General features: G+C 43.4%; 1 protein-coding gene across 1 annotated transcript in view; it reads right to left on the reverse strand.

Moving 5' to 3' along the window:
- Nucleotides 1–20,661, reverse strand: part of supt6h (SPT6 homolog, histone chaperone and transcription elongation factor) — a 73,827-nt gene extending 53,166 nt beyond the window's left edge. Inside the window, exons 1-2 of the mRNA XM_078224918.1 lie at nucleotides 20,535–20,661; nucleotides 19,765–19,881 (exon numbers count right to left, since the gene is read on the reverse strand). Of these exons, the coding sequence (XP_078081044.1) occupies nucleotides 19,765–19,870 (106 nt within the window). The 5' untranslated portion in view covers nucleotides 19,871–19,881; nucleotides 20,535–20,661. The remainder of the gene's footprint in view (nucleotides 1–19,764; nucleotides 19,882–20,534) is intronic.
- Between the last annotated feature and the right edge of the window lie 703 nt (nucleotides 20,662–21,364).

Here is a 21,364-nt window from a genome sequence, read left to right on the forward strand (position 1 = left end):
TGGTCGATAGAAAATTTTCGGATTGGAGGCAGGTTGCTAGCGGAGTGCCGCAGGGATCAGTGCTTGGTCCTCTGCTCTTTGTGATTTTTATTAATGACTTAGAGGAGGGGGCTGAAGGGTGGATCAGTAGATTTGCTGATGACACCAAGATTGGTGGAGTAGTGGATGAGGTGGAGGGCTGTTGTAGGCTGCAAAGAGACATAGATAGGATGCAAAGCTGGGCTGAAAAATGGCAAATGGAGTTTAACCCTGATAAATGTGAGGTGATTCATTTTGGTAGGACTAATTTAAATGTGGATTACAGGGTCAAAGGTAGGGTTCTGAAGACTGTGGAGGAACAGAGAGATCTTGGGGTTCATATCCACAGATCTCTAAAAGTTGCCACTCAAGTGGATAGAGCTGTGAAGAAGGCCTATAGTGTGTTAGCTTTTATTAACAGGGGGTTGGAGTTTAAGAGCCGTGGGGTTATGCTGCAACTGTACAGGACCTTGGTGAGACCACATTTGGAATATTGTGTGCAGTTCTGGTCACCTCACTATAAGAAGGATGTGAAAGCGCTGGAAAGAGTGCAGAGGAGATTTACCAGGATGCTGCCTGGTTTGGAGGGTAGGTCTTATGAGGAAAGGTTGCGGGAGCTAGGGCTGTTTTCTCTGGAGCGGAGGAGGCTGAGGGGAGACTTAATAGAGGTTTATAAAATGATGAAGGGGATAGATAGAGTGAACGCTCAAAGACTATTTCCTCGGGTGGATGAAGCTATTACAAGGGGGCATAACTATAGGGTTCGTGGTGGGAGATACAGGAAGGATATCAGAGGTAGGTTCTTTACGCAGAGAGTGGTTGGGGTGTGGAATGGACTGCCTGCAGTGATAGTGAAGTCAGACACTTTAGGAACATTTAAGCGGTTATTGGATAGGTACATGGAGCACACCAGGATGATAGGGAATGGGATAGCTTGATCTTGGTTTCAGATAAAGCTCGGCACAACATCGTGGGCTGAAGGGCCTGTTCTGTGCTGTACTGTTCTATGTTCCAGGCTGGGGCTCTTCTCTCTGGAAAAGGTTAGGCTGAGGAATGGCCTGACAGAAGTATTTTATTATTATAAAGGGTTGATAGGGTAGATGGTAGTGAAATGTTTTCACTTGTGGGGCAGATCCGAACTAGGAGCCATAAATATAGGAAGGTTGCTAACAAAGCCAATGAGGAACTCAGGAATAACGGTGTTTATACAGCAAGTAAAACTTGCGACTCCAAGGAATATTTGAACAGCATAAATATATTCAAGGGAAAGCTAGATAAAGACAATTATTTGAAGGATAAAGAAAGACTTGGGTTAAGCTGATGGGGTTAGATGATGAGGAAGGAAAGAAAGGAAGCTCATACGGAACGTAAACATGAATCCGTTCTGTCTAAAGGTCCGTACCTTGCTTTACATCCTAAATAAAAATCTGATGATTTAAGGCTGGACATCAGAAAAGTGACTGCAAAAGCTAATTGGTTATCATAAAAACTGAAATTCTTTATTGGTGTTGTGGGACAAATCCTACTTGGAGTCCAGAGGTGTTTAAAGCCAGGGAATCTTTATTTCAAGCATGCAGGGAAATGCTTCAGCGAACAGAGTTATCTCCAGGCTTGTAATGAAGATTTTCTAACTTTAACCAATGCCGTAGTCATAGAGGTTTACAGCCCTATGACAGGAAATAGGCCCTTCAGCCCAACTTGTCCATGCCACCCAGTTTTTACCATTAAGCTAGTCGCAGTTGCCTGCATTTGGCTCATATCCCTCTTTACCCATCTTACCCATATAACTGTCTAAATGCTTTTTAAAAGCATTGAGACTCTGCTACCACCTCTGGCAGCTCATTCCAGACACTTACCACCCTCTGTGTGAAGAAATTGCCCCTCTGGACCCTTTTGTATCTCTCCCCTCTCACCTTAAACCTATGCCCTCTAGTTTTAGACTCCCCTTCTCAAGGGCATGTAAACAGAGACATTACACACTGTCCTCAGCAGAAATGCCCATATCCTAGGAATGAATAATAAAATGACTGATGCCGGACTCTAACTTGGCACCATGAGCAATTAAACAAACCAATGTTTTAAGTTACAAGGTTTGAATTGAGATTTCAGGGCAAAGATCGCAACTTGGATACATCTTGGGAAACACATGGGACTTTTAATCGGGATATGAGAGAACGGAGTAATTTTGTTTGATCGCGTAAATTGGAATTTTGAAACCACTGATTGAATTGGACTGATCTTGGGTTGGAAATTTCTTTATGGTTTGGCTCCTGACAAAGTTTGAAAGGGATTTTTTAAATAAAGGTTTTGAAACAATTAACATTAAGGCAAAATGCTAGGAGTTTCTGTGCTGAATTAAAAAAAGCAACAGTTTGTTCCCAAAATAAAGACATAAGACTGAAGTACTAAAGAAGTTTGGCAGCAATCCAATTTGAGAGTTAAAAAAGAACTGCTAAAAATTAAAATTAATGACACTTCTTTACTATTTCTTTCAAATTTGTTAAGTAGCCAATATTGAAATTTGAAAATTGTTTTGAAGGAAAGAAATTGTAAACTCAAGAGCACTTAGGCGAGAAACATCTTAAACACTGAAAGGTTTTGAAACAGTGCAATTGAATCTAAAATTTGGCCAAAGCTGAAGAAAAACTAACAAGAGAACTGAATAAAGCAAGCCGAAAATGGAGTTTGGTTTTTGATTGGGGAGATCTTGAAATTACTTAAAATGAGGCAATTCCATGGCAGGTTTTCTCCACCCTTCTTGGCGACAACATGCAGCAGAGTTAAATCCCTTTGTGCTGACATCTCCTTCATTTTGAATTCATCACAACCAGTGGATTACTAAATGTACATTGGGCATTTTTAGATTTTAAGTTTCTAAATATACAGATATGGAAGAGACACAATGGATTATGTTTTCTGAGAACAGGTGATGAACAGAGGTTTTCCAGCTCTAAGTGAACTAAAGAAGTTTGAGAATTAAAGCATAACAAAGGTTTTGTCCTTCAGACTTGGCCGTAACAATTCAGACTGCTTGTTATCAATTTGTTATCTTTTGAGACAACACGCTTGAGAATGCGAGGTCTGATATAAAACGCTGACCAATGAGTATCAGACTTTTCAAAACTACCATTTAGAGCCGACACGCCTGGGCATAATTGTTTCTGACATTGGATGAAATAACTTGACGTGAGTTGCTACTTCAAGCACGAGCTGCTATTTCAAGTATTCAAAGTGAAATTTACTTGACATTTAAGGGGATAAACAAATTCAAATTTTCAGAATAAAGGCGAATGGGAAAACAGTCCCGTTGGTTGCTTGGCAACAAAAGAAAAGTTTGTTTTTGGAATAAACAAATTGAACCTAGTCAATCCAATAATACTGTTATTTGAATTTGCGGTAATTTTAAAATCATTAAAGTTGGAAACAATCTAGTGGGTTATTTTTGGGAAAATAAAATGTTTAAGGGAAAGAACAAATGAACAAAACATGTTAATGTCTGGAGTCAAACAGAAATATCCGATTTCTGTTTCAAAGGTATTACAAAAACCACCCTTCTGGACTGTAAAGTTTCTTCAGGGCTCATGAACAAGGTAAGGGGGCTAATTATAGCATGTGTAAAACGGTATGAGGAATTGATTGAGGATAGGAGATAGAGTTAGGGAAAAAGAACACGTTGCCAAATGGGAATTGGAATGATTCAGATTGGATGTAGTTGAATGGAATATTTCAATCTGGTGTTAATATACGTTCTAATGAAAGGACAGTGTAAATGGGACCAATAAGGTAAGAGCTTTCTCTTGGAGACATTTGCGTCTTTGCCTACAATCTTTTTAAGGGAACTGAATTTGATAATCTGGCCACCATCTGAGAACTGGGACTGTACGGGGGGGGGAAATAAGCAAAGATCTGAGAGAGAAAACCCCTTTGATGTTTTGAGAAGATTACCGGAAAGTCAGGAAGAATAATAGAATGGTGCACCCTTCAAGACAGTAGAAAAAGTGGAAGAAGTTGTTCATTGGCAGAATACAAAGCACGATCCCTGTGGACCTGATAAATCTTCCACAATTGAAAAACAACAGTTTCTGGAAGAAGGCAGAGAGATTATCACCAAACATGATGGATGCAAGGGAGCATTTCAATCAAAGCTCCAGGGAACAATCTAACAGATAGTGAAATTGTAAAGTAACTAACATGCAAGAGTACATGGTGCAGCTGAACTGAAGAACAGGTCCTAGACTTGGTCAGCTACTTGACAAACAGTGTGACATGAAATGGTTAACATGGCCTGAAGAAAAAAAAAACATTTTTAAATGATCAAGGCACTGACACATACCTCATGGAAAAACCTGACCGTGAAGTAATGTTAAGGTGAAAGGAATTTTAGGTTGTGACAATTGAAGGTTAGGAGAAATAATATTTAATTATCCACAAGATGGAAACAGGTAGAGAAAGCTGAAGTAGTTTTAAAATCCATACGTAATTTGTTTTAATTACACATACTTATATAATAGCCCAGAAAGAAACAATGATCCTTTAAAAGCATAAGGAACATCACTGAGTGAGGTGATATCTGCAGGTGGTGGTTGGTGAGGGGGTTCCCTGAAAATGGATTCTGACCAACTCCAAGGCATGAAAGTGGAAGTAACATAGTAGCAAGAAACTGCTGACAGGGAGAGACAGGGAACCAAGTTTAAACCCTCTGGTACGGGACAGAGTAATGATAGAGGTAGTGCCTTCTAAACCAGGACTGACATCCTGCTGGAGAGGGCCCCCCGCACAGTCCTGATGGCCGGTGTGTGTTTGGAAATGCTCGAAGGAAGTAGACGGAAACATCGGTCTCAGGTTAAACTTTATTACTCATATTCTGTTTCTCCCAACAGGGCGGCCAACAGCAGATCTCTTAAAATTGTTTAATTTCTGGTAGCCAAGGCAGCCTGGGAGATGCCCACCGTGCACTTCAACACAATCACCTGCTTTCATCTTGGGCAGTATGCACAACTGCTTAAAGGAGGCAAGGGAGAGTGGATAAAGAAACCCAACTTCTGGTTATCAGATAAGATCACCTCAAGTTCACACACAACCCAAACAGTTGTGGTACCCATGGGATCTGGCTTGGGTAAGACAAAAAAACATTGCACAGTCAAACTGAACTGACCCAGCATGACACTCTGCTTGAGGGATCCGGACTGCAAAACAATAGCAGGCATGGGCAATTCCGAGGGGTGATATCTCTCATCCAAGGATTGAAGGACAAGGTTGTCAAGACTGTGCACCAACATTATATATCAATTAAAATGTATCGATGTAGGATGTTTGAATTTAACAACATGTAGTTAGCTTTGGAAATCGATTCAACCAGTGCTGCCTCCAGGGGATGGCATGATTAGAATAGGGAATCAGAAAACATTGTACAATGTTACCATGGTCACATTAGAAGTAACTAAAACTTGAGTAGAAGAATGCCAATCTTAAAACAGAATTGCGGCAATCATCCAGAAGCAGCTGCTTGGACAGGGCACAAGTTGCAGCAGTGATTATAATATTCATATACTCCTGGAGTGAGGAGTCTCAAGGGTAGATGGACATTAAGTATATATGGGGACGTGGGGGGACTTTTCGGCAGTACTAATTTGATCTTGAATTCATGGCAATTTTTGGTTTTAATGATTCTGCTTCATGGGTGGCCCAAGAATATGAGAGGGGCTGGGAAGTACTAAAAGAAGTGTAAAGTTGAACCTCTTAGGGGTGGTTGCAGATGGATTAGTGTGTAGAAAGGAATCATATGGATATATGATATGAAAGGGTGTGATAGCATGTTGCTCATGACCACAGTACTGTACCAAATCACATTATATACTGTGTATGTACAACATCTTAAGATCAATAGATGGCGATTCCTCAGTGATAGTCACAGTAAAGCCCTTGAAGTCAGCCTTTTGGTCGGTTCAGGCATTTCCAACCCAGTCGTGCTTCCTAACTGCTGAGAATAATTATCTCTATGAAGGATTGGGCTGCAGAAACAACATTACATTCTGCTTTCAGGTTTCTGACCCATTCTCTCTGGGAGATTTCCAGTTATGATGTGGAGATGCCGGTGTTGGACTGGGGTAAACACAGTAAGAGTTTTAACAACGCTAGGTTAAAGTCCAACAGGTTTATTTGGTAGCAAATGCCATTAGCTTTCAGAGCCCTGCTCCTTCGTCAGATGGAGTGGATATCTGCTGATATCTGCAAATATCCACTCCACCTGACGAAGGAGCAGGGCTCCAAAAGCTAATGGCATTTGCTACCAAATAGACCGGTTGGACTTTAACCTGGTGTGTTTAAAACTCTTACTGAGATTTCCAGTTGGCAGGGAGAACTCTCAAGGGTATGGTTTTCATCCTTTGGTGAAATGACAAGTTAATGAAGATATCACACCAGGAAAAGCTGCTCAAGAAGCAGTTAAAAGAACTTAGGAAATATCAGGGACAACAGGTTAGTCTGAAGGGGCCAGTGCAAGTACATTTAGTCAAAGGCCGGGGTATTAAGGGACTCTGCTAGTCCCAGCGCTGTGGCTAGTCGGCACGCAATATAATTATAGGGGCAGCACGGTGGCTAGCACTGCTGCCTCACAGCACAAGCGACCTGAGTTCAATTCCCGGCTTGGGTCACTGTCTGTGTGGAGTTTGCACGTTCTCCCCGTGTCTGCGTGGGTTTCCTCTGGGTGCTCTGGTTTCCTCCCACAATCTGAAACACGTGCTGGTTAGGTGCATTGGCCATGTTAATTTTCCCTCAGTGTACCCAAACAAGTGCCGGAGTGTGGTGACTAGGGGATTTTCACAGTAACTTCATTGCAGTATTAATGTAAGCCCACTTGTGACACTAATAAATACATTTAAACTTAATTGGTAGAACTGAGGTGGAATAGCTGCTGTTATCACTTCAGTACTCATCCTGATCATCAGCATTTGTTGTTAACAAAAGATGATAATGCTGCACGCTGTGAACATGGTAACGATATCAAATGGCATACATCTCAGTTGCTGCCTCAGGTATCTAAATAGAACCAGGGACTTGATGCCCAGAGGAGTCCAATAGGATCCTTGGGCAACCCTGTGGCTAAGGATCCAGTCAGATGAGTTGTGTCCAACTGGGTCAGGTGTACTCTGGCCAGGCCAACAGGAGGGACTAATGTGGGAAAGAAAACGTTAATAATAGGAGTCAATAAAGTGAGTTATATTCATGAAAGTTCCCTGCATTTTTCCACCATAATCCTTAGCTTACATATCTGCTGTTGTTTTTCCTATGTGTGTACACAGAAGAATTTACTGTGGCTGATAAGCCTAAGCAATTGTGTTTTTCCTAGCCTGCCTGCCTGTGAGACAAAGATAGCACATGTTTACAAGGGACACATGAAGGCCAGGAGCAGACAAAACACACACAGGCATATAGTTAGTTGAAGCTGTATTGAAGCATATAAACATATGTTATTGTAACAGCCCTTTGAGATGCTTCAAGTTGCTGATGCATTCCTCTGCATGCTTGTAATAAAGATTCCCTAACTTTAACTTTGTCCAGACTCCAAGTCACATTTGTCCCACAACAACTGGCACCCTCCAGATAGGAAACTGCAATCCCTACCCAGTCATCATACGTGACATGAGCAGTAGTATTGTGGTTCTGCAACTCTAAATTAATGCCCTGGAGAGTTCAAATCCCACCATGGCAATTGGAGAATTTGAGTTAGTCAAATCTAGAATAAAGGATTAGTCTCAATAGTGGCTTCTGTGAAATTACTGGATTGTCGTAAAAACCCACCTGGTTCACTAATATCCTTCAGGGAAGTAAATCTACCCTCCTATTCAATCTGGCCTACATTTGACTCCAGACCCACAGCAATATGGCTGACTCTTAACTGCCCTTTGAAATGATCTAGAAAGCCACCTATTGTATCAAACTACTATGAAAAGGTTGAAGATTAAAACCAGATATGCCACCAAGCGTCCAAGGTGCTGGAAATGACAAGAATACATGTAGCCCAGTGGACATTCCAAATTGTTCCCTCTGACATTTAGGGAACTGTGCCAAAATTAAGAGAGCTGTCCCACAGACTAGTCAACCAATAACCTGACTTAATCAAAGAATCATATCTCTCAGCCAATGTTCCAGACGTCTTCATTATCCCCGGGTATGTCCTGATTCGGTGGAAGGTTCTTAGAGCCTACAGAATTCAACTGAAGATTGTCAATCTCATTGGGAAGGTCGATGAGCATTTCAAATGTATCATCCTCGGCAATACATTGAGTGGTTTGAATAGAAGTCTGGAGTGCGACAGGCTGCATCCTCTCTCCTATTCTAATCACCATTGACTGGGTCATGTCAAACAACATTAGGCCGCCCCAGGGGAATTCAGTGGACCTCTTTTCATACTTGGTGGACCTTGACTTTGTTGATGATCTAGCTGCCATCTCTTCCAAGATGCACCCACCTGCTAGAGAAGTCTGACAGACTCAGCATTTATGCAAAACAGGCTGGTCTTCATATCAACAAGCAGAAAACACAAGTCACAAGCATAAAACACGAGCAGCACCCCCAATTACCATTGATGGATAAGCGCTAGGGTATGTTGAGGACCTCACTTACCTCAGGAGCTTTATCAGCAATGACAAGGGTGTTAAGGAGGATATCAAGGCCCAGCTGAATAAAGCATTTAGCACACACACAACTATCTGGAAGTCCAAACAAAGACCAAAATCAGACTATACAACAGTAACGTAAAGTCAGTCCTCCAGTATGGATCTCAATTCTGGAGAGTAGTGAAGACTGACATGGGCAAGTTCAACATCTTTCATAATTGATGTCTAAGATCTGTAACATCTACTGGCCAAATAAAATTTCCAGTGAGGACGTGTACAAGACGACAGATTGCTACAGCACTGTCCTTGAGATCAAGAAGCGCTGGATAAGATGGCTTGAACACATGCTAAGGATGTTCCAAGAGCAAATACCAAAGGTTGCTCGAAGATGCACACTAGCTCGGAAATGTAAACAGGGCAGGCCAAAAACAACACGGTGCAGGAGTATGGTGACTGAACTGGAAGAGATGGGGGCTTATATGGGGCAAGGCACAAGCCAAGCCACAGCACAAGACAGGACCAGATGGAGGAAAGTTGTTTGGCCCTCCAAGCCTGCGCCGCTCATGTGCCCAACTAGACCATTCGTTTGTATCCCTCTATTCCAAGTCTGTTCATGTGGCTATCTAGATAAGTCTTGAACGATCCCAGCGTGTCTGCCTCAATCACCTTACTTGGCAGTGCATTCCAGGCCCCCACCACCCTCTGTGTAAAATATGTCCCCCTGACATCTGTGTTGAACCTTGCCCCCCTCACCGTGACCCCTTGTGTTTGTCACCTCCGACCTGGGAAAAAGCTTCCCACTGTTCACCCTATCTATGCGCTTCATAATTTTGTACACCTCTATTAGGTCGCCCCCTCATCCTCCGTCTTTCCAGGGAGAACATCCCCAGTTTACCCAATCTCTCCTCATAGCTAAGACCCTCCATACCAGGCAACATCCTGGTAAATCTTTTCTGCACTCTCTCCAAAGCCTCCACGTCCTTCTGGTAGTGTGGCAACCAGAACTGGACGCAGTATTCCAAATGTGGCCTAACCAATGTTCTATACAGCTGCAACATCATATGCCAACTTTTATATTCTATGCCCCATCCAATAAAGGCAAGCATGCCATATGCCTTCTTCACCACCCTCTCCACCTGTGCTGCCACCTTTAAGGATCTGTGGACTTGTACTCCCAGGTCCCTCTGTGTGTCCATACTCCTGATGGTTCTGCCATTTATTGTATAGCTCCCCCTTACATTAGATCTACCGAAATGCATCACTTCGCATTTATCTGGATTAAATTCCATCCGCCATTTCTCCGTCCAATGTTCCAGTCTATCTATATCCTGCTGTATTCTCTGACAATGTTCATCACTATCCGCAACTCCAGCAATCTTTGTGTCGTCCGCAAACTTACTGATCACACCAGTTACATCTTCCTCCAAATCATTTATATATATCACAAACAGCAGAGGTCCCAGTACAGAGCCCTGCGGAACACCACTAGTCACATACCTCCAACCGGAAAAAGACCCCTCCACTGCTACCCTCTGTCTTCTACGGCTAAGCCAGTTCTCCACCCATCTAGCTAGCTCACCTTTTATCCCGTGAGATTTAACCTTTTGCACCAGCCTGCCATGAGGGACCTTGTCAAACGCTTTACTAAAATCCATATAGACAACATCCACGGCCCTTCCCTCGTCAATCGTTTTTGTCACCTCCTCAAAAAACTCAACCAAATTTGTGAGGCATGACCTCCCTCGTACAAAAGCATGCTGTCTATTGCTAATGCGATTATTCAGTTCTAAATGCGCATATATCCTATCTCTAAGAATCTTCTCCAACAATTTCCCTACCACGGACGTCAAGCTCACCGGCCTATAATTACCCGGGTTATCCTTGCTACCCTTCTTAAATAACGGGACCACATTTGCTATCTTCCAATCCTCTGGGACCTCACCTGTGTCCAGTGAAGAGACAAAGATTTCTGTTAGAGGCCCAGCAATTTCATCTCTTGCCTCCCTGAGGAGTCTAGGATCGATGCCATCTGGCCCTGGGGATTTGTCTGTCTTAATGTTTCCTAAAAAACCTAACACTTCCTCCCTTGTAATTGAGATTTTTTCTAACGGGTCAACACATCTCTCTGAGACACTACCAGTCAACATGTCCCTCTCCTTTGTGAATACTGATGCAAAGTATTCATTTAGGATCTCTCCTACTTCCTTTGGTTCTCAGCATAATTCCTCTCCTTTGTCTGAGAGGTCCGATTTTTTCCCTAACAACCCTCTTGTTCCTAACGCATGTATAAAATGCCTTAGAATTCTCCTTAATCCTGTCTGCCAAGGACATTTCGTGACCCCTTGTTGCCCTAACTCCCTGTTTGAGTTCTTTTCTATTTTCTCTGTATTCCTCCAGTGCTCCATCTGTTTTTAGCTGCCTGGACCTCATGTATGCCTTTTTTGTCTTTTTGATTAGACCCACAATTTCACTGGTTATCCACGGCTCCCGAATCCTACCTTTCCTATCCTTCCTGTTTATAGGCACATGCCTGTCCTGCAGTCCTATCAACTGCTCCTTAAAAGACTCCCACATGCCAGATGTGGATTTACCCTTGAACAGCCTCTCCCAATCAACAGCCACCAAATCCTGACTAATCCGGCTGTAGTTAGCCTTCCCCCAATTTAGCACCTTACCCATAGGACAACACTCATCTTTTTCCATGACTATCCTAAAGTTTACAGAATTGTGGTCACTATTTGCCACATGTTCCCCTACTGAAACTACAATGACCTGACTAGGCTCATTCCCCAGTACTAGGTCCAGTATAGCCCCCTCTCTAGTTGGACTGTCAACATATTGTTCCAAAGAGCCTTCCTGTATGCATTTTATAAATTCTTCCCCGTCCAGGCCCCCAGCCCTAAGCGATTTCCAGTCTATACAAGGGAAATTAAAGTCTCCCACGACAACAACCCTATTTTTTCTGCACCTGTCCAGAATCTCCTTACATATCCGTTCCTCAACTTCCCGTGGGCTGTTGGGAGGCCTGTAGTATACCCCCAGCATAGTGACTGCGCCCTTCCTGTTTCTGAGCTCCACCTACAGTGACTCGTTACCAGACCCTTCCAAATTGTCCACCCTCTGTACCGCTGTAATATGCTCCCTAACCAGCATTGCTACTCCCCCACCTCTCCTAGCCCCTTCTCTGTCTCGCCTAAAACACTTATACCCCGGAATATTCAGCTGCCAGTCCTGTCCTTCTTTTAACCAAGTCTCCGTCACTGCAACCACATCCAAGTTCTGCGCAAGCATTAAGGCTCTAAGCTCATCTGTCTTGCCCGTGACGCTCCTTGCATTGAAGCAGATGCACTCCAGACCTCCAGGCCCACTGAGGTCATCCTCCCCCAGAATGCTCTTCCTCTTAGATAGCCTTGTCTTGGCCCCAACCTTGTCCCCAGCCTCTATGCTGATTGACCTATTGTTCTGATCCCCACCCCCCTGCCACATTAGTTTAAACCCACCCGAACCACACTAGCAAAACTCCCAGCTAGGATATTCGTGCCCCTCCAGTTTAGGTGTAACCCGTTCTTCTTGTACAGGTGCCATCCTCTCTTGAAGACTTCCCAGTGATCCACGAAATTGAAACCCTCCCTCTTGCACCAGTCCTTTAGCCACTCGTTCAGCTGTACAATCTCCCTGTTCCTAGCCTCACTAGCACGTGGCACTAGGAGTAGTCCAGAGATCACTACCCTAGAGGCCCTGCTTTTAAGCCTACTACCCAACTCCCTGAATTGCTCTTGCAGGACCTCCCCGCTCTTTCTGCCTACGTCATTTGCACCAATGTGGACAATGACGTCTGTCTGGTTACCCGCCCCTTTTAGGATGCTTCCTACCCGCTCAGAGACCTCCAAGACCCTGGCACCAGGGAGGCAGACTACCATCCTGGAGTCTCGTTCGCGCCCACAGAACCGCCTGTCTGTGCCTCGAACTATTGCATCCCCCACTACTATTGCTCTCCTAATCCCCCTCTTTCCCTTCTGAGCTCCAGAGCCCGATTCCGTGCCAGTGACCTGGTCACCGTGGCTTACCCCTGGAGGGTCATCCCTCCCCCCCCCCCCCACAGTATCCAAAACGGTATACTTATTTTGGAGGGGGACAACCACAGGGGATCCCATCACTGACTGCTCTCTTCCCCTCCTCTCTCCTGTCTGTCACCCATCCCTTACTGTTAAGGAGGATAATTAACTAAATATCCTGATCCACTGGAAGGACAGACTCACCATAGACGGTGGCACAATAACATACAGTCAAGAGTGGCAACACTGGGAATCCAGGGAAGAATCTCTAAAGTTTCATGGCCAAACATTGGCAAAAAGCCTCTTTTTTAATTCATTCATGGCAAATGGGTGTTGCTGGCTGGCTAACATTTATTGCCCATCCCTAGTTGTCCTTGTTCAGAGGGCAGTTAAGAGTCAATCACATTACTGTGGTTCTGGAGCCACATATAGGCCAGACCAGGTAAGGACACCTTCCCTCAAGTGATAAATTAACACTCCATGTTGAACAACACTGGAAAGAGGCATTGTGGGTACCAAGGATGCAATGTATTCTGGACAAGGGACTTCAATGTTCATCAACAAAACTGGCTTGGGGGCACCAATCGTACCAAGCTGGGTGAGTTCGGAACACATCTGCCAGACTAGGCTTATTACAGGAAGCAAGAGACCCAAAACAAGAGAAATATCTACTTTACATCATCACCACCAATCTAGCCATCATAGATTCATCCATCCTGGACAGAATTGATAGGAGGATTGACCACCTTACTATCCTTGTGGAGATTAAATCCAGTCTTCACACTGAGGATACTCACCATTGTGCTGTGTGCCATAACCACTTTGCTAAATGGGACAGATGCAGAGTGGCTCAAAACTGGGCAATTTATGAGGCACAGTGGGTCATCAGCAGCATCAGAATTGCAATCCAATACAATTTGCAACCTCGTGGCCTGGCATATCCCTCACTCTAGCAATACCATAAAGTCAGGGCATCAACCCTGGTTCAATTAGAGCATTCCAGGAGCAGCAGCACTAAACATGAGATGCCAACCTAATGAACTCCATGCATGTTAAACAGTGGAAGCAGTATGTGATAGACAGAACTAAGCAATACAACAACCAACAGATCAGATCAAACCTCTGCAATCCTGCCAGAAGCAGTCACAAATGATGGTGGACAATTAAACAACTAACAAGAGGAACATCATCATCCTCAATGATGGCAGAACACAACATGTTGGTGAAATAACATGCCTGAAGTGTTTGCAAGCATCCTCAGCCAAGTGTGTCAAGTGGATGATCCATTTTGATCTCTCCTAAACTCCCCAGCATCACAGAAGCCAGTCTTCATCTAATTCAACTCATTCAAGAAACAGCTCAGCACACTGGATGCAGCAAAGGCTATGAGCTCCTAATAACATCTGAATATAGTGAAGACTTGGGCTCCAGAGCTAGTTGCACCGAGTTGTTCTACATCTACATCTAGTCGACAATGTAGAAAATTGCTGAGGCACATAGTTTCCAGAAAACCAACCCAGCCAATTACTGTCAATAGTTTACTCTCAAAGAGATGGAAGATACCAACGGGGCCATTATTCAGCACTTACCTACCACCTACAGCTAATCTGCTCATTGATATTCAGCTTGGGTTCTGCCAGGGCAACTTGGCATCTGACCTCATTACAGCCTCGGTCCAAATATGGAGAAAATAACTAAATGGAACTGGTGAGGTGAAAGTGACTCCTTGTTTACAGGACTGGCATTTGTTTTGGAGCTTCTGAAATCATACCATCGTGGTGATCTCCTGCCCACAGCTGGCTTCGCCATTTGCATCGAACATTAGATCGAGCTTCCCACTTGGCACTGATGTTGACAGCATTTCTTGAATCTGAGTTTTGGGTGCACTATTGGTCTCCTGGTATGGGCTACCTCCCTGTATAGCTCATCCTTAGGATATGGGCATCTTCCATTCTGTGCACACGTCCAAGTGAGTGTAGTTTCCTTTGCCCGATTAGTGCTGACATGAGTGGCATCTTTGCCCTAGAAAGGGCTGTTTCAGTGGTATCAGGTGATATCAGTTACATCAGAGATGGAAGTTATTGAGCATTTGCTCTTGGTGGATATCAGCTATCCAGGCTTTTCTCCCATACAACAAAGCATGTGTTGAGCTCTTTGTCAAGAGGCAGGTTTCCTGTCACTGTAGATCCAATGCAGCAGAACTTGTTGACTGTTTCCAGAAGTGTTGTTGAGTCTGATCACAGGTGGAGACAAAACACCCGGTCCCATAACTAGTTTTCTTGACACAGGTGGTGAGGGAGAACATGACACAAGCATGGGATAGATGTTCACGAACCTTCAGAGCTGATTGTGTCTGGGCAACTAGTGTGGCATCAGAGAGGATCTCTGATCAGGGACATGCCTTACTTTTGTCTTGACTATCAGTCCGGACAGGTTGAGGGGTTTCCCATCAAACTGCATGTGAAGGTAGATTCCTTCCTTGTCAGCAGGGACAGCATAGGTCCACAGAACAGAGAAAAAAAATACCAAAGGTAGGGGTTAAGACGCCACTCTGTTTTCACTCCATTCTTAATCCCCAAAACATCAGAGGTACAGCCATCGTTACCGTGTTGCACGTTATCATGGAAGAACTGCATGAGACTGTGAAGCTGGAGAAGACAGCTGATTTTCCCTGGTATCAGGGACAGGCCTGTCCTGCTCAGAATGTTAAATGCTTTTGAGATGCATACAAGCAGAATGTTTGTTGCTCTCTGCACTTTGCTTTAAGCTGATATGGGGAGAAGGTTATTTCTACTGTGGAGCTACATACTCTGAAGCCACATTGTACCTCCAGGAAAATGTAGCCTTGTTGGAATGACTCTGGAAAAGGCTTGTTCTAATATAACATGTTTGCATTGCACATATCCTGTGGGGCAGAGTCTTCACTCTAGCAGAGGTGGAAGAGGTTGTGAGGGAATGGTAACAGATGGGGCTTTCCATACGCGAGTAGCTCGGATGGTATTCCATTCTTTCTAGGTGCTTTCCTTGCTGCTCGGGAGTCAATGGCCTTTACAAGCTTAGGTAATGAGGGTTTTGCATCAAGTTCGTAAATGACATGTATATGGAGAAAATTATCAAGCACGAGCAGAGAGATATTTTTCACGTGAGCATAGCTCAGCGCAGTGCATTACCCAGATCATTTGCTCGTCCTGAAAGTCTTCACTATATTCAGATGTTATTAGGAGCTCATAGCCTTTGCTGCATCCAGTGTGCTGAGCTGTTTCTTGAGTGAGTTGAATTAGATGAAGACTGGCTTCTGTGATGCTGGGGAGTTTAGGAGAGATCAAAATGGATCATCCACTTGACACACTTGGCTGAAGATGCTTGCAAACACTTCAGGCATGTTATTTCACCAACATGTTGTGTTCTGCCATCATTGAGGATGATGATGTTCCTCTTGTTAGTTGTTTAAGTCCCCAACTATGGATTTCAAAGGAGCAACTTTGGCGATGATGGTGCCAAGTGCTCTTTTGATTCCTTCATACACAGTGAATGTTACCATTGTCACTGGCAGTTTATATTTCTTCTCATAGATTAATCCAATACTTGTGAGCACAGCTCCTTGCTCCGTTCTGCATAACTACATTGGCTAGCATGTGATTGTCACATGCTTTAGGGTTAGGAGGCATGTTTTAAGCCAGGTGAGTTCATTTCAATGAAAAGACATTTCTTTGAAGTGGATCTGGAAACAATCTTTGTCTATTTTTTCCTTTCTCAAATGTGGTTACTGCAGCTTCATAGATGATTGACTGCAGATATTTTCATGCTTCACCAATGTTATCAGGAGAGCCCTTCAGGTGGAGAGAGCTACCTGGGAGCCGAAAACCTTTAACAATTGGTGGCAGCCCTTGTGGATGGAATGCAGATGCTTGCACTTGTGTTTTTTTTCCATAATTGCAGCTTCACTGACAACTGAGTGATCAGTAATGCAATCTGCACGGTCATAGTGTGGGTGCGAAGAACACTGAACAGATTGCATTTTCTGGTGATTTTCAGGTCAAATTAGCACCAGGGGCCAGATCTTGGATGGTGCAATGACATCCTGTGCCAATGTCTGCCCTAGAAGGTGGTATAACACAGTTCACATTGTGCACAAAGTCCTGGTCACAGCTGTTCATTTTCATTCACCATGGCACACAGATGACCGAGGCATGTTTGCCATGAAACTGCCATATCCAATTCTTGTGCTGAAGATGTCCAGGAGAAATAACTTTTCTCCTTGTGGCAGATGTTCCAGAATATCTGCAGTATTGTAGAAGTTACCTTTCTCTTCAGCACTGGCATACAAGGTTGGTGTATAAGCACAGATGATTGTGACAAAACTTTGTAGATGAAAGCTTTCAGAAGTCACAACAGGCATCTCAATTGTCTCCATCAATCTTGGGCTGATGTATGGCACACGTTTTTTGCCATTTAAGTGCCTAGAAATTATCATCTCAAATAAAAGAAAATCTAACCATCTTCCCTTGACATTTAGCAGCATTGCCATTGCTGAATATGCCCCCATCAACATCCTAAGGGCTTACCACTGACCAGAAACTTAATTGGCCCAGTCACATAAATATGGTGACTACAAAAGCAAGGAAGAAAGATTGGGAATTCACCTCCTGACTTTCTAAAGCTTCTACAAGGTTAGGAGTGTGATGGAATACTCTTAATTGCTTGCACGAATACAGCTAAAGAAGCTGAACCCCGTGCAGGACAAAGTAGCCCTCCACCATCCCTTAATTGTCGCCCTATCAGCTTAAATATTCAGTCCCTCCATTAGAAGTGCATCATAGCAGCAGCTGGACCACCTACACTACGCACTGCAGCAACTCACCAAGGCTCCTTTGACGACACCTTCCAAATCTGCAAACTCTACCAACTAGAATGGCAGCAGACACAAAGAGACACCGGACTGTCAGGTCATGCACTTTCCTGACTTGGAAATACATGGTGTTCCTTCACAATCGCTGGATCAGAATCCTGAAACTCCATCCCTAACAGCACTTTGGCAATGCCTACACCACAACATCTGCAGCAATTCCAGTGGCGGCTCAATAGCACCTACTCATGGGCAATAAATACTTGCTTTGCCAGTGATGCACAAATGCAATGACCAAATGAAAAAAATAAATATCTAAGTGTCGATGGTAGCATTCTTATCTCTCGGATATGGGTTCAAACCCACTTCAGGATGATGGCAAACAATATATACTGAAGCACTGAAGGAGTGCTGCATCATCAGAATTGCCAAGTTTCAGATGCAATGCTAAATCTAAGACCTGCGTACATATGGACATAAAAAATTCCAAGGCACTTTTCAAAAGAGAAAAACCAGGCAATTCTCTGTTTTCTGGCCAACATTCACCATTATGTTTGGGGCACCAAACCACAGAAACTTGGATTTGAAAGCATTATAGCACAGATTCATCAAAATGACACCAAGGCTTAAAGTATTCATCCACAAGGACAGGTTGCATAAAATATTTTGTGTTTGCTCGAGTTTAGAAGTTTGAAAAGTAATACAATCAAGGCATTTATAATGATCAATTAATTCAATTAAGTAAATAGAGAGAAACTATTTCCTCTGCTGGGAAACCCAGGACAAGAGGGCATCATTTTACAATTAGAGTGGAATGAAATTAGAAAGCAACTTTTGTACACAAAGTGGTGGAAATCTACACCTTGCTCCCCTAAAAGGCTGTGGATTCTGGAACAATTTCAAAAAAGAGATCAACAGATTTTTAGAAAGATATCAAGGAACATGAAATAAAGTGGCAAACAGAGTTGAGGGACATTTCAGCCGTGATCTAACTGATTGGTGGAAAGACTGAATAGTCAACCCCTATGTGGGTCTGTCTAGATTACAACATTTGGTTATATGGAATCGAATATCAATCTCATTTGTCTTTGTCGTCAAATCCACAACCAAGAATTTTGCTAAAAATAGACTTCATATACTGTGTAAAATGTTGAATATTTTTGAGATGAATGTGTGGATCACTATAATTTTGCTCGTCAGTATATGGCATTATCGAAATCCAGCACAAAACAGAAAGCATCAAGGTTAGGTGGATTGGCTATGCTAAGTTGTCCCTTAGTGTCCAAAGAAGTGTAGGTTAGGTGGATTAGGCATGGGAATTGCATGGGGATACAGGGATGGGGTGGGGTGGGGCTGGGTAAGTGGTGAATGGCCACCTTCTGCACTTTAGGGATTCTATGGTTCTATGTTTGGCATTTAAATTTCCTTTCCTCCATCTAAGTAAAAAGAACAGATTTTGGAAAGTGGATTTCAGAACTGCCCTGTTGCTTATGGCCAATATCAGGAATTACAGCCAGCTGTATTTAACTAGGACAAGTTCCGATTTTATTCCCGACATCCCGCAGAAAGCATGTTTCAAGGTTCTACCCGCATCTTCAACTCATCCTTGGAGTCAGTAAGAACATCTACTACTGTAGATGCCAACATGAAAATGTTGACTTCTGGTACACTTATTAACTTACATCTGCTAGAGTACTGTGATTTCTAGAGTCAAAAGGTTGTATGTTCAAGCTGCACTAAGAGCTTATAACAGTCCTTGTCAGAAATGCATCTTTTGATTGCAATGTTGAACTTAGGTTACAGGCTGTGTGCTTTCAGGTGGGCATAACAGACCTCATAACATTATTTAAAGAGTAGGGAGTTCAACAATCCACTGTCAGCCATTACCAAAAACAAATGATGGCTACACATTTGCTACTTGTATACCCAAATGTGTAAATTGTTTGGTAGTTGTCTACACAACACCAGCATTTCAAATAATCAGCTGTATAGTACTTTGAGGCATCCAAAAAATTTGATAATATGCTTATGTGAATACAACATTTCTCTTGCACAATATCGCAACACGGTTCTGTGCTTTCATTTTGCATTAACCAAACTCTAAAGAAATATTAAAATGAGATGTCATCTTCCTATCATAGTGCAGATTCCAGAGATTAGTTAATTGTGCACAATGGGGATACAAACCATATGTGGTTCATGTTTACACTGCAGATATATCACATACCATCGTCATCTTCCATGAACTTCTTGGGCTTCTTGGGTACCACTGTTCCTTCTTCATTGTACTCTTCCTCAGACTCCTCAGCTTCACTCTCCACAAAGTCAGACATCTTTGCAAACCCTGCACAGTGAAAAGGAAGAAATAATTGAAGCAAAACTCAAAGTCTGTGTCACACCAAAAGCAATTTAACAGGAAAAGAGGGTCCATTTATTTGACTTTTTTTTGGAAGGTAGGGAGGAAGAAGAGGGATGTTTACTTGAAACAGATAACAAAAATATATATAATAAAACATTTTATTAAGATGACAAAACGTGCATGTTTAGTGCAGGGGGAAGGTAGGAAAGCCTACATTTTTTGAGATTAAAAACACATAACGGAACTAACAATGTATATAAAAGATGTGGCTGACATTAAAACAATGCTGGGGTTGTAGAATTGACAAGAGTGTGAACCTAAAGATCTGGGTAATCCTGTTACGGGTAATGACTGTGATATCGAAAGGGGGGGGGGGGCAGTTACAGAGTGAGCATGGATCAGAGGGAGTGGGTTTAGTGGCGATGGTTGGCAGTTTTTTCTGTGTGTGAGAGATGGGGATTTCGGGGCTGGGAGGATTTGCGGCCTAGTGCGGGTGTGGGAGCCTCCAGCGCCGCCGCAGCAGCTGAAACCAGACAAGATCAGCACGGCGGCGGCCACAGTTAACACACAAACATCCGACTGTTTCAGAGAAAATATAAAAGAGAAGGAAAATAAAAAAGGGGGGGGGGGATCAGCACCTCGCTGAAGGTACCGAGAGAAAACGGCCCGATGATTCCCCGGGACTGACAATCCAAACTGACCGATCCCAGCCCAGCACGGAAATACTTTAAAAATGGCCGCCCGAGTGCAACCCGCAAACCTCTCCGCGCCTGTGCAACCCGCAAACCTTCCCCCTCTCGTCACCTCCAGCCCGCAGCATCCAGTTCCGGGAGAGGAATCAACACCAGACAGGTAACGCCCAGCACCTAGGCACCTCTCCCCTTCCAATCCTCATTCATTCTACCGTCCACTGTAGACTAGAGTATGGCTCTCCCCCCTTTGCCAAACACAACTCTACACCTGGACAACAGCTTTGAAGAAGATTTTTGCAGAAGGGTCAGAAATGTTAACTCTTTCTCTCCACACATCAACTCAGTTTATCCAACATTTTCTGTTTATAATATTATTATTGAAGAGGCGGCAAACATACTCCAGACATGCCTGGGTGGGATTTTATGGCCTCGCTCGTCCCAAAACCATAAAATCCTGCCCGAGGTCAACGGACCTTTCCATTGTCTGCCCATCGCCCACTCCGATTCCCGTGGCAGGCGGGGCGGTAAAATTCTGGCCATTAACTCTGTTTCTCTCTCCACAGATGCTGCCAGATCTGCTGGGTTTAGCCATCATTTACTGTTTTTATATTATTACTGAAGAAGATTCATTTGTAATCCAGACATTAACTCCGTTTCACTCTCCACGGATGCTGTCTGACCAACGTTTTGAGTTTTCAAGTTTATTTATTATTGTCACAAGTAGGCTTACATTAACATTGCAATGAAGTTACTGTGAAAATCCCCTAGTCGCCACA

This window comes from Mustelus asterias, chromosome 12, assembly GCF_964213995.1.
Source record: "Mustelus asterias chromosome 12, sMusAst1.hap1.1, whole genome shotgun sequence".
NCBI classification, from domain to species: domain Eukaryota; kingdom Metazoa; phylum Chordata; class Chondrichthyes; order Carcharhiniformes; family Triakidae; genus Mustelus; species Mustelus asterias.